Source organism: Ostrea edulis, chromosome 7, assembly GCF_947568905.1.
Source record: "Ostrea edulis chromosome 7, xbOstEdul1.1, whole genome shotgun sequence".
Taxonomy (NCBI): Eukaryota; Metazoa; Mollusca; class Bivalvia; order Ostreida; family Ostreidae; genus Ostrea; species Ostrea edulis.
Window position 1 is genome coordinate 29,318,087 of NC_079170.1, and position 18,560 is coordinate 29,336,646.

The following is an 18,560-nucleotide window of genomic DNA, read 5'->3' on the forward strand; positions in this document are numbered from 1 at the left end:
TTACTGTACCGTCCATCTCCTTTCTACTATCATATTTACATCTGCTAGATGTGTTTGTAAGAATCGGTCGTTTATTTTCAGCTCTGATGTAATTATTATCTATGTTCAATTTGTTATAATGCTATATATAAAAGGTATGTCTTTCGCAATAGAAAGAGTTGATATATATCTCTGGAACCGGTCATGCGCATTGATTTTAGGACTTGGGTCTGCGTGAAGTAACGATCATGGTCTCCGCGGCTAGTACTTGGGTATTTTTAGTGAGCTTTTTATCTATCATAAGTAAGTATATTTACCTAATTTCATCAAATTAAAGTCTCTCTGACCACTAATATGTATATTGAAACTCTGATAAAAGCGTTTTGAGTTTGGTTAATTTTATATTACTTTCATTCTGATTTTACCATTGGTGTTGAAAGTGTTGTTGTAAAATTGTGATTTACTATTTCAATGACAGAAAACTTAAGGTTTATTAACTTTTGCAATAAATATTTGTGCTAAAAAACAATCCAGAGGCTATAAATGAAGTAAAATTACATCATTGTCTTTCCGTACAAAAATTGATTTCTATATAATGACATAAATTCAATAGATTCGAAATCTTTATTTTCATAATATCTTAAAATTATTTTATTAATGATTATGGTTCAAGTCACATACAACACTACCGTTCGTTATCTTCGCCTTTCATACAAAACTACAACAATAACACATTTTCGTAACAATATAACATTTTTAGATTTAGAGCAATTATAGCTTTATTTCAATTCAAAATTTCATACATATTTTTTTAACGATTGTGAAGAATTTTGTAAATTATGTTATAATTCCATCGTAGAAATGCATGGCAATGTTTGTAACGCCTTTCATTACTCGAATTTTCGTAATAAAATTTTAGAATTCTGAAATGGATAAAATTAAAGGAAATGTGAATGATAGTAAAGGAAGTACATTTGCTCTTGCAAACCAGACGTTATTACGATAAACATACACGGGGTATGGATTTCTAAATACGAAACGTGTGACCCCCTCCGACTGATATCGTTTAGATCACGTCCTTTTAAAGGCATTTAAAATCAGCTATTTAAAATCTAGCAGCATATAGAATTGCACGAAAATCATAATATACATGTATGTACTAAGAATACATCCAGCTAATTAAGTCTCGTGGGATTGGCTTTTCTTTGGAGATTATATATATATATATATATATATATATATATATATATATATATATATTCGAAAATGAATAAAGAAATCGACATAGTTATTAAATAATTCAATAGAATATAATCCAAAATGATCAGTTCCTGTATATATATACTTGCGCAATAAAAAGCTGCTATGACTATTGATGAAATGTCAATCGGAATATTTTGAAACGTATCTTACATGTAGCCATGAATACTCGATGATTGATCATACAGATTCTTAGCTATCACCCCTTACAAAAACTCATATTATCGTCATCTCTTATTCTAACAGTTCCTTTGATGTTCAATATTCATGTCTGATGAGATAGAATATATCAGATAAAGGTGTTATTGTTAGGCTCTGCTCCTCCCGTCTGTTTCTAACTCTTTGTATATATGCGGGTTTAACATTGGTAGTACTTATTTTAACTACTTCCTATCTGGTGAACTCATCAATACATTTGACGAATAAAGGTCATTTTTTGAAGGATTAAAGTCAGTTAACTTGGCGATGCGCACTTGTATAGTGTTTCACGAACACATTAGGACTTTAAACAACGTTTGATTATTCTTTTATAAAAACTAAGTTTTCTATCCCTTGTTAATTTTAGGAGTATGCATTAGCTTTTCAATGTCTCGTGCTGTTTCTGGGTTACAAATTTATATCCAGTATGAAAACCATATATATGCGATGATGTGCACCTGTCGACCTCCCCCCCCCCCTCCGAGTTTTACATCGGCGCAGGGATTTGAAATCTCCCCCGTTCGTCCGTCAGAAACAATAGCCTAACTCGTACCTACATAAACAGATTTTTATTCGTTGCCATAACAAAACGTTGATTTTCACCGCAAAATAAATAACCGTAGGAGGAGGTTATATTTCTTCGATTCTATTCCTCAAGTGTAACTTTCTATGCAAAACCCTGTTTCTGTTTCAGGAGAGCATGTGGTATCGGCAGCCTCATAATCTTACAATAGTTACTATATTGAATGTGTCTATACAAATATCCCTGTTTCTGTTTCAGGAGATCACGTGGTATCGGCGGCCTCATACTGCTACTATAGTTACTACTACAGTTACTACTATTGTTACTATTACTACTACTACTACTACGAAACTGACGGTGGGTCAATCGCTGGAGCTGTGGTGGGATCCATTGTAGTGGTCATTATCATCGTAGTGGTCGTCGTGATCATCTGCTGCAAGAAGCACAGACAACCCGGAGTGATCGTTCAACCTGCATCGCCAAATGTGACCACTGTCCACCACACGAACACCACAGGTAATGGCTTCAAAAATCATCGCAACAAACCAAAGTAGTATTCAAGTATTTTTTTAAAATAAGAGTAAAGGGGTAGGTGATTTGAAGAAAAGAAATGATAGGGGGAAAGATATCGAATTTTGGAATTTTCTTGTTTTTAATCTTTTGTATTTGAAATCTCTCTCTCTCAATTTCTCTCTCTCTCTCTCTCTCTCTCTCTCTCTCTCTCTCTCTCTCTCTCATAAGAGCTCACATTAGATAATGTTTTGCGATAAATCGAATTGTTGCTGTCTTTAATTGAAATGATGCTCTCGTTAATCGAATCTGAGAAAGAATCAATTTATCAATCTCTTAAATCCTGTCAAGAACACTACCATAAGAAGTATATCTACATGTAAAGATATCACACACCAATCTACAATAAGAACTATATACTTACATGTAAAGATATCAAACACCAATCTACTATAAGAACTGTATACCTACATGTAAAGATATCACACACCAATCTACAATAAGAACTATATACTTACATGTAAAGATATCAAACACTAATCTACTATAAGAACTGTATATCTACACGTAAAGATATCACACACCAATCTACTATAAGAACTGTATACCTACATGTAAAGATATCAAATACCAATTTACTATAAGAAATATACCTACGTGTAAAGATATCAAACACCAATCTGCTATAAGAACCTCCAATGTTTACTTACAATTTTTTCATTCAATCACTCAAAAAGGTTTCGTAAACTATTAATTGTGGCAGATATCATGCAATTACCGAACAAAAAGGAATTCAAAAGACAACTAAATTTCCAGGAAAAGGGGAAAATGATATTTCCTTTTAATATGCCTGTTCAAGTGGAACCTATTTCAGGAAATCACCAGAAAATAAAAATTAAAATATATACAGACATGTATTACTGTTGTGACATATAATTAAGGATATATAAATTCATTGTTGTTGTATAACAGTTCCTCAAATGCAACCCGGATACGGACAACCGATGGGGTACGGACAACCCGGATACGGACAACCGATGGCATACGGAGGACAACCCACATATGGAGGACAACCGCAGCAAGGCTACAATCAACATCCGGGCGGTGATCCCGCTTACCCCCCTCCGCCACCGGTTACGTATTGATGAATGGAAACATTTCTAACTTACTAGTACTAGAAAAATACCACATCTTATGCGGTACTGTGTGATAGACTGTTGCGGTATTGAGAATCTTTACTAATATCTTTTTAATTCAATATTTCATATTGTATGAGCATTAATTTTATTCCAGGATGATAAGGGTTTTGAATGTTGTGTATTTTGATATTTCTTTTGCTCAGACAGACAGCCAGAGAAAGATTTTATATTAAGGAGGTACTCTACATTGTCATAATACCTGACTTTCTTTTAAAACATGGATGAAAATATAAATATTAGCAATATTTGTCAATTCATTTTAAAAATTGTCGCCTACCTGAGTACCACAGTAGGTTAACACGTCGACTGCTGAACTGTAGATCGTGTGTTCGAGTCCAGCAAGGTTTAAAAAATATTTCTCAGATTGTTTTCTACTAAAACTGCATTTTTTCTTTTACGAAATAATGTACATTTGAAAGTTTCAAAATATTAATACTCATATATATGTTTTATCATATAGAATTGTACCTTATTAGTAGATATCGAGTTATCTTCTGCTTGACAATGAATAGACGAATAAAACGGTTTGTTTTACGAGTATTGTCAAATGGTATTCTGTGATTTGTCAGCGGCAGTCGATAGTGTGTGGCATCAAGGGTTATTTTTTCAAATTAAAACTTATGCAATCTCTGGAGATCTTTTTGGTTTTTAAAAACGTTATCTTTGAAGCTTCAGGCAGAAAGCAAAAAGTTATATACAAAAACAATTTATCTCCCATTAATACTGTTAATGCTGCTGTTCCACATGGGGTCTCTACTTGGGCCTTTGCTTTCTTTTAATCTATTTGAATGATGTTTGGGAGAAAACTTTCTCAATGTGTAGACTTTTTGCAGATGATAAGTCTATTCATTATCTAAAAGATAATGTTGTTGAAATTGAGCGTATCTTCAATCACGATTTATTTTTTTCCCCTCTATGCAAAAGTATATTAGCGATTTTTTAGGTTTTGAATTAATATTGTATATAATTTTCCAACATATAATTGAATTTTGAAAAGTTTGTTTGACAGTCTTCTTTATAAATGTATTGTATATATATATATTGGAGAGTATTGTTAAGTTGCAAGAACTTGTCTCCAATTCATTTGTATGTACTTGTATTATACAATGAAATATGTTCAAAACAAATGTTTATATCCTTTCTTCAATCAATGTTTTAAATTTCACATTTGTATATTTATGATACATATTTTTTGATTTGATTTTAATTCTGTACTTTTTAAAAATAATCCGTAGACAACAAGGGGTAGTTCTAAAACATTTAACTGATCAAAGAGTTCGTATTCTTTTACAACTTTTGTATGTAAGAAAACTCTGCTGTACTTGCGTCGAAATTAGACATGCATTGTAACTGTAAGAAACTAAACGAAGAAGTTGGTCGTATATTGAGTCTTTTGATATTCTGGTATTTCTACCCATATCCACAAGAAATACGATTGATTTTCTAGTTAAACTCGAGCATCACAACAACACCCCATTTCTTTAGAATGAATATCTGTTCAAGTGAATTTATGTCCATCAATAAATCACGATATATCAATAACATACGACGTGGTGTGAAGAGTTATTCCCCGTTCAACATTCTTTGTCGGAAATATAACCTGTGCCCGGTATTGTCTCGGTCACAGGCAATTGCATCGCTTGGCATCGAATTTCCTATTAAAGAGTAAAGGTATATAAAACTCTAAATATAGGGTACCCAAGTTAGCCGGTGTAAACACAATAAACCAATTGATATGAAATTCTACTTTGTATTCTGATATATTCATTCATAACCCACTTATATTACTACCAAAGTTCACCCGAAAATCAGTATACTTCCGAAGATCTGCAGAAATGAATTGGGAAAAATGTCTATTATTTTATGGTCGACTTTTAGCTGGGTCCAGGTACTGTGCGACTAAACAGTATGTTTGAGCATTGCAAAAAGCTATTACATAAAGTGTTCTGCATGCGATATCCTTTCCAAAATGAATTTCTTACCCCAATTCTTAAAATGAAGTCTGTAATAGCGCCAATTGACTGAAAATTGTAAAACCGTCTGTACTTTCACTATCACAGATATTTTGATCAATGTCAATAATTATAGGTTATATACTTTGTATGGGAAAATATGACGACTGAGTTTTTTGGCGCGTAGACGGACCGAGCTTGCGAGGTCCGTTCGCGACAAAAAACGAGGTCGTCATATTTCCCATACAAAGTCTATAACCTTTTTATTATATACTTTCAATTTCATTTAGAAACTAACAATAATTTTATTTTTAACAATAACTTTATCGGTTTAACTGAGTAAAAAGATGAAAAATATGAAAATTAACGGCGTAGAAATTTGATTGTGACGTAATGTTTGCGGGCCGGAATGTTTCCGGGCATATATCGTGTGATATATGCCCGCAAACTTTGATAGAAAAAAGAAGAGATAAAATTGAAAGTATATAATAACTACCCTAATTAACATCATTATTATAATTATTATAAATCGTCAAAACAGCGGTGATACATTAAGAACAATCTATAACATGTAATCTTTAAATTTCTACTGTATCACCAATCTCCTTTCTGCTATCATATACTATCGTATTTACATCTGCTAGATGCCTTTGTAAGAATCGGTCGTTTATTTTCAGCTTTCTTGTAATTATTATCCATGTTCAATTTGTTATACTGCTATAAATAATGTATGTCTTTCGCAATAAAAAGAGTTGATATATATCTCTGGAACCGATCATGCGCATTAATTACAGAACTTGGGTCTGCGTGAAGTAGCGAACATGGTCTCCTCGGCTGGTACTTGGGTATTTTTACTGAGCTTTTTATCTATCATAAGTAAGTATATTTACCTAATTTCATTCATTCAAGGTCTCTCTGACCCCTAATATGTATATTGGACTCTGATAAAAGCGTTTTGAGTTTGGTTAATTTTATATTACTTTCAATCTGATTTTTCCATTGGTGTCGAAAATGTTGTAAGTGCAAAAAATGATTTCTATATAATGATATAAAGTCAATAGATTCAAAATCCTACTTTTTATAAAATCTTAAACTTATTTTATTAATGATTATGGTTCAAGTCACATAAAAATATCATGTTCGTTATTTTCGCCTTTCATACAAAACTACAACAATAACACATTTTCGTAACAATATAACATTTTCAGATTTAGAGCAAATTATTGCTTTATTTGAATTCAAAATTTTATAGATATTTTTTTAAACGATTGTGAAGAATTTTGTAAATTATGTTACAATTCCATCGTAGAAATGCATGGCAATGCTTGTAACGCCTTTCATGTACTCGGATTTTCGTAGTAAAATTTTAGAATTCTAAAATGGATAAAATTAAAGGAAATGTGAATGATATTAAAGGAAGTACATATGTTCTTGCAAACCAGACGTTGTTACCATAAACATACACAGGGTATGGATCTCTGAAGACAAAATGTGTGACCCCCTCCGACTGAAATCGTTCAGATCACGTCCTTTCAAAGGGATTTAAAATCAACTATTTAAAATCTCGCAGCATATTGAATTACACGAAAATCAGAACATATGTACTAAGAATACATCCAGGTATTAAAGTTTTGTGAGTTGATTTTTTATTGGATATATATATATATATATATATATATATATATATATATAAAGTCTATTTTTTTTAAGTAAAATACAGAAAAAACTCTAAACACTTTGTTGAAATATTTTGACCGTGTTACCGGTCTTCTTCAGTCGTGTTATCTCTCATATCAACGTAACGCACGACTACATGTACGAGAAAGTACTATGACGTCACAGTAAGTATTATAAACCTATCTGGTGAACTCATCAATACATTTGACGGATAAAGGTCATTTTTGAAAGTGTAAAGTCAGTTAACTCGGCGATGCGCACTTGCATAGTGTTTCACGAACACACTAGAACTTTAAATAACGTTTGATTATTCTTTGTTAAAAACTAAGTTTTCTAACCTTTGTTAATTTTAGGAGTATGCATTCCCTTTCCAATGTCTCGTGCTGTTTCCGGGTTATAGATTTATATCCAGTATGAAAACCATATATATACGATGATGTGCACCTGTCGACCCCCCTCCCCCACGAGTTTTATATAGGCGCAGGGATTTGAAATCTCCAGCGTCCATCGGTCAGAAACAATAGCCTAACTCTTTCCTGCATAAACAGATTTTATGCTTTACCAGAAATTCATTCTCCCTCACGCATAGGTGTTTTCCTTAGACGAATTTGAATCCACTTTTTGGCACACTGTTTTTCCCTATAAAAGCTCTAAAACTTCATTGTTATTTCGGATTTCAACCATTTCGGTTACGCATCACTGAAGAGACATTATTTGTCGAAATGCATATCTAGTGCATCAAAATCGGTACCGTATAAGTTTTACACCATAGCAAAACGTTGATTTTCACCACAGAATAAAAATACCGTAGGAGGGGGATATATTTCTTCATTCTCCTCAAGTGTAGCTTTCTATGCAAAACCTTGTATTTATTTCAAGGGATCATATGGTATCGACGTCGTCATAATGTTACGATAGTTACTATATTACAGGTGTCTATACAGATATCCCTGTTTCTGTTTCAGGAGATCACGTGGTATCGGCGGCCTCATACTGCTACTACAGTTACTACTACAGTTACTACTATTGTTACTATTACTACTACTACTACTACGAAACTGACGGTGGGTCAATCGCTGGAGCTGTGGTGGGATCCATTGTAGTGGTCATTATCATCGTAGTGGTCGTCGTGATCATTTGTTGCAAGAAGCACAGACAACCCGGAGTGATCGTTCAACCTGCATCGACAAATGTGACCACCGTCCACCACACGAACACCACAGGTAATGGCTTCAAAAATCATCCCGACAAAGCAAAGTGGTATTCAAGAAATTTCTAAACTAAGAGTAAAGGGGTAGGTGATTTAAAGAAAAGAAATATCAGGGGGAAATATATCGAATTTTGGAATTTTGTTTTAAATCTTTTGTATTTGAAATCTCTCTCTCTCTCTCTCTCTCTCTCTCTCTCTCTCTCTCTCTCTCTCTCTTGCGCTCGTTGATTGAATCTAAGAAAGAATCAAGTTATTTATATCTTAAACCCTGTCAAGCGCACTACCATAAGAACGATATCTACATGTAAATATATCACACATCAATCTACTATAAGAACTATATACCTACATGTAAAGATACCAAACACCGATCTACTATAAGAACTATATACCTACATGTAAAGATATCACACATCAATCTACTATAAGAACTATATACCTACATGTAAAGATATCAAACACCAATCTACTATAAGAATTATATACCGACATGTAAAGATATCACACACCAATCTACTATAAGAACTATATACCTACATGTAAAGATATCAAACACCAATCTACTATAAGAACTATACCTACATGTAAAGATATCAAATACCAATCTACTATAAGAACTCTACCTACATGTAAAGATATCACACACCAATCTACTATAAGAAATATATACATGTAAAAATACCAAACACCTATCTACCATAAGAACCTCCTGTGTTTACTTACCATTTTTTCATCCAATCACTCAGAATGGTTTCGTAAACTATGAATTGCGCAAGATATCATGCAATTACCGAACAAAAAGTAATTCAATTCAATTCAAATAGAACCTATTTCAGGAAATCACCAGAAAATAGAAATTGAAATATATACAGACATGTATTACTGTTGTGACATATAATTAATGATACATGAATTCATTGTTGCTGTATAACAGTTCCTCAAATGCAACCCGGATACGGACAACCGATGGGGTACGGACAACCGATGGGGTACGGACAACCAGGGTACGGACAACCAATGGCATATGGAGGACAACCCACATATGGAGGACAACCGCAGCAAGGCTACAATCAACATCCGGGCGGCGATCCCGCTTACCCCCCTCCACCACCGGCTACATATTGATGAATGGAAACGTTTTCTGACTTACTAGTACTAGAAAAATACCACAGATTATGCGGTACTGTGTGATTGACTGTTGAAGTATTCAGGATCTTCACTAATATCTTTTCAATTCAATATTTAATTCCGTAGGAACATTAATTTTATTCCAGAATGATAAGCGTTTTGAATGTTGTGTATTTTGATATTTATTTTGCTCAGACAGACAGTCAGATAATGAGATTTTATATTAAGGAGGCACTCTACATTGTGATAATGGCTGACTTCCTTATAAAACATGGATGAAGATATAAATATCAGCAATATTTGTCAATTCATTTTGAAAATTCTCGCCTAGCTGAGTGCCTCAGTAGGTTAGCACGTCGACTGCTGAACTGTAGATCGCGTGTTCGAATCAAGCAGGGGTTTTAAAAATATTTCTCGGATTGTTTTCTACTAAAACTGCATTTTTTAACGAAATAATATACATTTGAAAGTTTCAAAATATTAATACTCATATCCTCTACTTTTCATTCATATAAAAATTTTCAGGTGTAGCATATCTCCTCAAGAACCTAATGTGCGTTTGTTTTATCATATAGAAATATGCCTTACTGGTAGATTTCGATTTATCTTCTGCTTGACAATCAATAGACAAATAAAACCGTTTGTTTTACGATTATTGTCAAATGGTATCCTGTGATCTGTCAGCGGCAGTCGATAGTGTGTGGCATCAGGGGTTATTTTTCAAATTAAAACTTTTTGGTTAATAAACACGTTATCTTTGAAGTGTCAGGCAGAAAGCAGAAAGTTATATAGAAAAAACAATCTATCTCCCATTAATACTATTAATGCTGGTGTTCAACAGGGTTCTCTACGTGGGCCTTTACTTTCTTTTAAACTTTTTGAATGATGTTTGGGAGAAAACTTTTTACAGATCATAAGTCTATTCAATATCTATCAGATAATGTTGTTGAAATTCAACGTATCTTCAATCACGATTTATTTATTTTTTGCCTCTGTACAAAAGTACAATAGCGATTTTTTTAGGTTTTCAATTAGTATTGTATATAATGTTAGAACGTATAATTGAATTTTGAAAGGTTTGTTTCACAGTCTCGTTTATAAATGTATTGTATATAATTATAATGGAGAGTATTCTTAAGTTGCAAGAACTTGTCTCCAATTCGTTTGTATGTACTTGTATTATATAGTGAAATATGTTCAAAACAAATATTTATATCTTTTCATCAATGAATGGTTTATATTTCACATTTCTATATTCATGATACATATTTTTTGATTTGATTTCTAAAACATTTAACTGATAAAAGAGTTAGTATTCTTTTACAACTTTTGTAGGTAAGAAAACTCTGCTGTACTTTCATCGCAATTAGACATGCATTGTAACTGTAAGAAACAAAACGAGGAAGTTGGTCGTATATTGAGTTTTTCAATATTCTGGTTTTTTCTACCCATATCCACAAGAAATACGATTAATTTTCTAGTTGAACTCGAGCATCACAACAACACCCCATTGTTTTTTAGAATGAATATCTGTTCAAGTGAATTCATGTTTACGTAGTATTTCAATCCATCATTAAATTACGATGTAGAAAAAAATTACCATCACACAAACAATCCTACATTAAGCACCCCTTTTCGTAGACAACGAGAAGATCACTGGATCAGGACTCTAGGCACTGCATTTCCATATGGATGCAATGATAATGTATATGATGTGGGAAATTTGACTAGTCCACAAGGAAATAACGTTAATGTGATGGGACTCTTTCCCAATACCCAAAGACGAAAACGCAGTCACGGACATCGTTCATATAAAAGACCAAGTATAAATGATGTCACGTTTGATTCACTTTTGCCTCACGTCAACAGACAATTGGGTCCACATCATATTTGTACAAAACTTTACTCTATTCCATTGGGGGTTTTACTTACGTTATTTGGAGAAGCTATGGCTAGTCTATACTTGGATTTTTCAACACCTGAATATATACTTAACTCTATGATTATGGATGTTGCCTATCACAGGCTCTATAAACCAGCACGGACCATGGATGATATTCCTTCCAAATCATGCTGTAAGTTCCTTAAGCTCAAATTTACAAACAAAGGAATAGATGCCGTCAACATAAGCAACATTCTTCGTCATAAAAGGGTTCAGTCGTGTATTCCAACTTATTTCAAGTTCAAGTCTACACCCTGTATTTCCTACAGCTATACTTCTACTATTGCATCCAAACTTTTTAATTATAAACAAACTTTGCAGTGCTTAGATATAGACCATCTTATACGTAATCCACCAACATGTTCTTGTTCTTCATCTTCTTTCAACTACAGTCCAGCTGGACATGTCATTACTGGTGATGTTGATATAGTTGAAAATGAGGACCTCAAATCACTTATTCTTAAATGTTCTAAATACAGAGAACCTCGGTCTTTTAATTGGCGACAGAACTTCATCTCTATTATGAGTTCTGTCGAAGATTATGCCAGACGATGGGCTAAATATGAAAAAGAAGAACTTGATACATTGTCAGAATGGGTTAAAAGCATAAGAGGGATATTAAAATCCCGCATTAGACACATGAAAACAAAAGTACGTACCATCTATCCTTCTGTGTTTAGTAAACCAGAAGTGATAAAAGAATTAGATAGGTTACATGAGGAATATGTTTTGGTTCCAGCTGACAAAGCTAGTAACAACATTGTCTTTGTTTGTAAGGCTCATTATTACAACTGTATTTTAAACGAACTTGGCATTAGTTCCACTTTTGGTAATCATACTTTTACTCCAACTGCCCTTTCAAAAGACGAAATTCTTCAAAACCATGCTTCAGTTTTAGACACATTTAAAGGACACAACGCATGTTTCTAAACTTTTTCATTTTTTCAGCAAAATCAACTTTTTTATGCCTAAAACTACTTTAAATGTGTTTTAAATGAAATATTTTGCGTAGTTTTCGAGTTTGAAAGCGATGAAATTCAAATCTTGCGATATGCATATTTTCTTTCGCTAGTTTACGCGCCATTTTGTGTGACGTCATATGCGCCCTCGGGTTTGAAAACATATATTAGCCATTTCATAAACAGATTAACAGATAAACATGTTCAATCAGTTTCGGATCCATAAATTTCAGAACGGAGGTTACAGTATCAGAGGTCTGGGGAAACACACTAACGAGGGGTGGAGTCGCTGGCGTTGGATCCGCCTTTAGGCATAGTTACGTTGTTTGAGGAAGCTAGTGTCTGAGAAAGTTGAAAGCAGGAAGAGCTCTTAACCTCTGATTTTATCTCTAACTGTTGAGGTGCGAGTACTTTCAATAATGGAAAAAAATTAAATAGTATACCACATTATATGAATGCAATTCGGTGAGATATATATACATGTATCATTAAAAATTATCATTGATATGTAGTGAGTCTAAATATACCTCTATACCTTTGGGTGTTGCTAGGACGGGGAATTGAAAACGGGACGGAAAACGGAATTTTTTTATGCAATAATATCAGGAGGAGGTCAGCATTTTGTATTCATACATAATCAACCTATATAACTACCAAACTTCATCCCGAAAATTAGTATACTTCCCAAGATATGCAGAAATAAATTCGGAAAAATGCCTATCATTTTTTGGTCGACTATTAGCTGGGCCCAAGCACTATACGACTAAACAGAATGTTTGAGCATTGCAACAAGCTATTACATGGAATGTGCTGCATACGATATCATTTTCAAAATGAATATCTTACCCCAATTCATGAAATGAAGTCCGTAATACTTGACTGAAAATTGTAAAACCGTCTCTACTTTCAATATCACAGTCATTTTGATCGGTGTCACTAACTACCCTAATTAACATCATTATCATAAATCGTCAAACACCTGTGTTATTTTGGTTCAGATAAAAATAGACATAATAAGACAGTTGTATATTGATAAAGACGTGTTATCAGCATAATTTATGTACTATAATGAATCAATATTGATAAAAATAGTATTTGAGTCTCTAAATCGTTATGCGTCCTTTTATCCCTTTTAGGTAGTTAGTGGCATCAGATTTTGGTATATTTTAGAGCCAACATTTTCAACTTTCAAACAGTGTGTAGATAGTCTTAGCCTGCTGATGTTTTTTCTTTGTTCTACAGAATGTTTCTTTGCTAGATAGTGTAAAATTGTCAGTCAGAAATTCATAGATATAACATTTAGAAGATTCACTTATAATGCATCCTCCTATGGAGCTCCAAATTAACATAAACTCAGATAATTGAAGATATCTTCAATTATTTGAAGATATCTTCAATTATTTGAACATATCTTCAATTATTTGAAGATATCATCAATTCATTTGATGTGCGCAGCAATTCAATTAAAGATCTCTTCAAATAATTAATAATATTTTCAATTCTTAATTATTGCGGGCAATAATTGAATTGATAATAGCATTAATTCTTCAGCTGAATTGATGCGCGCTTTGAATGAAATAATGATCTCTTCAAATGAATTAATGATATCTACAATTGAATTGATGCACGTTTCAATTCAATTGAAGAGAGCAATAATTGATATAATGCTGATTATTTTATCCTCGTATCAAATAATCTCTATTAATTTACGATATAGCATGTGTGGTTAATTTTTTTTTTTTTTTTTTTTTTTTTTTTTTTTGTCATACCGGACATCATCAATTCATGATATTAAGCGGAATAAGCTAAGGTACAACTTAAGGTTAACACAGCCAATCCCTTAATGAGTTGTCTAACCTCATTTGCCCTACACTTCCTTTTCCGGCATCATCGACAAACATCAGCAGCCAAAAAATCGCTCCGAGAATTGTTCAGTCCAAATCCTCCCAATCATGCCGCCAATTCGCAAAAAAGTGCGAAAGCTTTCAAAAAGAAAGGCAGCCGAGCAGAGTGTCTCCCCTTCCAGAAGTCGGGGACGACTGAGAACGCGAATTTCGCCCCCTAGGGAGCACCACATATCACCCACGCCAGACGCCATTGTCAACGTGGCCGAAACACCGGCGGGGGATAACACCTCAAGCGATTCAACCACAAATGCAGAGAATGTAGCGGAAACCATCCTGCCAATAAATGCAGTAAATCTCAGACGTAACTCCTTGGGCAAGAATCCAGTTGATCCTAATAAGTTAAATATATATCTCAAACATTATAACCAACGGTCATTCCTCATCAACAGTTTTAGTAATGGGTTTTCACATTCAATATACTGGTCCATGCAACTTCAGAGAGAGATTCAAAAAATCTTGCAAGTATCACCCAAAACCCACACATAGCTAAACCAAAAAAATCAGCAAAGAGTTGGAACTGCAGCGTATAGGGGGTGCTTTTGATCTACCACCCTTTGATAACATACAAATTTCCCCACTAGGTTTAGTGCCAATAAAAGGACGGAGGTTTCCGCCTTATACATCATCTTTAATCCCCTGACAATGAGTCAATTAATCATTATATCCCAGTCAGAATGCTCAGTTCATTATTCATGCATTGATAATGCAGCTGCCATTGTATCAGTACTCGGCCAGGGTACCCTGCTAGCTAAATCCGACATCAAGTCGGCCTTTAGACTTGTCCCAGTCAACCCCACAGATTTTGAACTGTTGGGTTTTAGATTTCAAAACAAATATTTCTTTGATAAAATGCTCCCATCTGGAGCCTCCATTAGCTGCGCCATCTGGGAAAAATTTGCAACCGCACTCCACTGGGTAACTAAAAATCAATCGCGCAATCCAAACATTCTCCATTATCTTGACAATTTCCTATTTCCCGGTCACCCAAATTCGCATATGTGCATCAACACTCTGTCAGCATTTAGATCAATCTGTTCAGATATCGGGGTTCCAATTGCCGAGGAAAAGACAACAGGGGCTGTCAACTACAACAATTTTCCTCGGCATCGAGATTGACACTCAACAAATGGTAATGAAACTCCCAAAGGAAACACTCGCTAAAATCAAGGACACAATACGGTCATTTTGCGCAAGTAAAAAGGTTTACTACCCTCAGGTCGTTGCAGTCCCTCATTGGACTTCTCAATTTTGCATGCAGGGTCATAGCCCCAGGCCAGGCATTCTGTCACTTATCGATGCAACTTCAGGCATTAAAAAACACCACAAAGTCAGGGTCACTCAGGATATCAAGGCCGACCTACTTGTGTGGCTCTCTTTTCTCCAGGAATATAATGGGGTGACAGTCATTTCAAATAACTGCTGGATATCAGATGATTCCAAGTTGCAACTTTTTACTGACAGCGCGGGGGGGGGCATCTATTTCTCAGGTGGGAGGGCCTATTCTAGATGGCCATTTACCTGGATTAGATCCGATATCATTAGAAACATGACTTTCCTCGAGTTGTTCCCAGTGTATGTCGCCCTGCTATTATGGCCCCAGTCATTAGCCAATAAACGCATTTTGTTCCAGATAGACAACATGGCGGTCGTGCACATCCTCAACAACCCAACATCAAAATCCAAACGTGTAATGCACCTTGTTCGCAAGATTGTCATGATCACACTCAAGTATAACATGACTGTTAAAGCCCAGTACATTCCCACAAAGCTCAACAAAGTTGCAAATTGTATTTCTCGTTCACAGTGGACCAAATTACGTCGCCTGGCCCCCTTAGCAGACCTCAGACCCATGCCTCTACCAAACCACATCTGGAGGATCTAGAATCCCAATCAGTCTGGCTTATTAATGCCGCAATATCAACAGATACCAAAAAAGCATACATGTCAATCTTACATAAATACCATCATTTCATTTCGGCCTACAAGCTTCCTAACTTCTGGCCCATCACAAGAAAACCACATTGTACTTTATTGCATATCTTTCACTTCAAAACCTCTCAACCAACACTATCCACCTTTATGTGCGAGCCCTGTCATATCTCCACAAAATAAGACTATTGTCAGACCCAACTAATTCATTCTTGGTGACCAAATCAATTCAAGGCTTAAAACGCACAAACCTCCCTAAACCTGATATTCGCTGCCCCATTACCATCAACATCCTGCATCAAGTTGTGCGAATAATCCCACAAGTAATCTCGTCACAGTACCAAACAGCCCTGTTCAAGTCGGCTTTTTGTTTAGCATATTTTGATCTTCTGAGGATGGGGTAAATCACGGTCACAAGTCAATTGTCTCACAAAAATCAACATACCATCAAATCTCAGGATGTCATAATTAGTCCTATAAAAACTTGCGTCCAAATTCTAATCTCTCATTCAAAACCAAACCACCTTAATTATTAAGAGGGAGCCCAAATTTCAGTCAATATGTCCTGTGCAGGCACTACACATCTTCCAGAGCCTGAGACCTCTAACCTTTCCGTCTTGTTCATTCTTTGTGCATAGTGATGCAGCCCCCTTACTATATATCAATAAATTGCAATTCTACAAAAAGCTTTGGTAATTGCTGGGGTTCATGGTCATTTTGCAACACATAGTTTCAGAATCGGCAGGGCCACTGACTTGGCTTTAGGAGGGGCCTCTGATTCTGAGATAATGAAATCCCGTCGATGGAAATCAAATGCATTTACCACATACATTAGAATATAATTACTCGTGGCATATATACTATTACCTTCTATACAATTTAGTAATATACTACTTTCACTGACGCATACAAAGTCATTCTAGGCAACAAAACCATCTGGATCATGGGGACCTCAATTCCATACTGGGCAGGTGAGTCTGCGAGTCAACACGGAGGTAGAAACCTGGGCCATCAAGCAACAGTCCAGTGGCGCGTCAGGCGTGGAATGGAAGTGGCATGACCTCGATTCCTACGTCCTTCATCTGCTTAAATCATTCCCACCTCCAGATATCCTGGTGATTCACCTGGGATCAAATGATCTGGACTCAGAAGAGCTAAACAGCAAAATTCTGGGGCAGGAAATTTAATGCACGTTTCTCAGGTATCATGCGCTTATGCCCCAAACCATACTTGTGTGGTCCAATATTCTGCCGAGACTATTTTGACACGATGTTCCTCTGGCTAGAAATAAGAAAATTGATCAGAAGCGAAAAAAGGTCAACCGCAGAGTGGCTGCTGCCATTGCAGAGGTAGGGGGATCCATCATTAGCCACCCCCATATCTCTAAACTTAATCACAATTTGTTTAGGCACGATGAAACTCACTTGTCTAATTCTGGCAATGACATTTTCGTCCATGATCTATTACAAACGCTAATCAAGTTAAAATAAGCCCTAACGCACTTTATCAGAAGTGGGGAGGGGGTGGTGGTTCAGCCCTAACACATTTTATCGGGGGGGGGTCTGTGTTTTTGTGATACATGTACTAGGTTATCGAGTTAATCTAAGTCTTAACCTCTTCGGAAGGGTGAAATGTGTGTCGGGTCATTAAATTCCTTTTAACCTTTAACTCCCTGCATTAGGGGGGGGGTGATATATACTTTTGTGAAATGTGTACTCGGGTCATGGCGAGTCCATCATATCGATGGCTGTTGGCGGACCAGGGGAGATAAAAAGGAATATTTGGATCTCATCTGGCCTGTTCTTCCTGCCCATCTGTCTGTTACGACAGAGGGCTGTCAGTGTGCGAAGCTGGTCGCCATTCTAAGTCAGTAAATTTGTCTACGGTACAAAGTAAAATATGGATTGGAGAATCACTAGCCTCAACACAGCTTGGTTTCTCTCTCCACCTCTTTAAACGGAGGGGAGGCTGTGTGTGGAGTGCCTTGTGTGGTACGAGGAAGTACCGGCACTATTACCCAGCAACAATCCCCCGAGGAACAGGGACATCAGGTAGGTCCAAAACAATTCCAAGTCCATTATGTCATACACGCATTTGGACTTCTGGCGCCTGTGTATACCATGGGGCCACTGGTTTGCCCGTTCTACATTGTTATGTCGGTATCCGGTTATCTCTCCTGGTTCGGAT

At 35.4% G+C, this 18,560-nt stretch overlaps 1 protein-coding gene across 2 annotated transcripts; it reads left to right on the top strand.

Moving 5' to 3' along the window:
• The first annotated feature begins 152 nt into the window (after window positions 1-152).
• On the top strand, window positions 153-13,102 carry LOC130046520 (uncharacterized). Of its 2 annotated transcripts, XM_056143902.1 has the most exons (5): window positions 153-282; window positions 2,219-2,476; window positions 3,443-6,497; window positions 8,264-8,521; window positions 9,443-13,102. In XM_056143902.1, the coding sequence occupies exon 5, from the start codon at window positions 11,393-11,395 to the stop codon at window positions 12,506-12,508; it is 1,116 nt and encodes a 371-aa protein (XP_055999877.1). In that variant the 5' UTR covers window positions 153-282; window positions 2,219-2,476; window positions 3,443-6,497; window positions 8,264-8,521; window positions 9,443-11,392; the 3' UTR covers window positions 12,509-13,102. The 2 variants fall into 2 exon arrangements, with proteins under 2 accessions (XP_055999877.1, XP_055999878.1); XM_056143903.1 differs by lacking the exons at window positions 8,264-8,521; window positions 9,443-13,102 and having other exon boundaries at window positions 154-282; window positions 3,443-6,397.
• The last annotated feature ends 5,458 nt before the right edge of the window (window positions 13,103-18,560 follow it).

What these genes read in the sequence shown, in the direction of transcription:
- LOC130046520 (XM_056143902.1), top strand. Translation starts at nt 11,393, where the DNA reads ATGGGACTCTTTCCCAATACCCAAAGACGAAAACGCAGTCACGGACAT.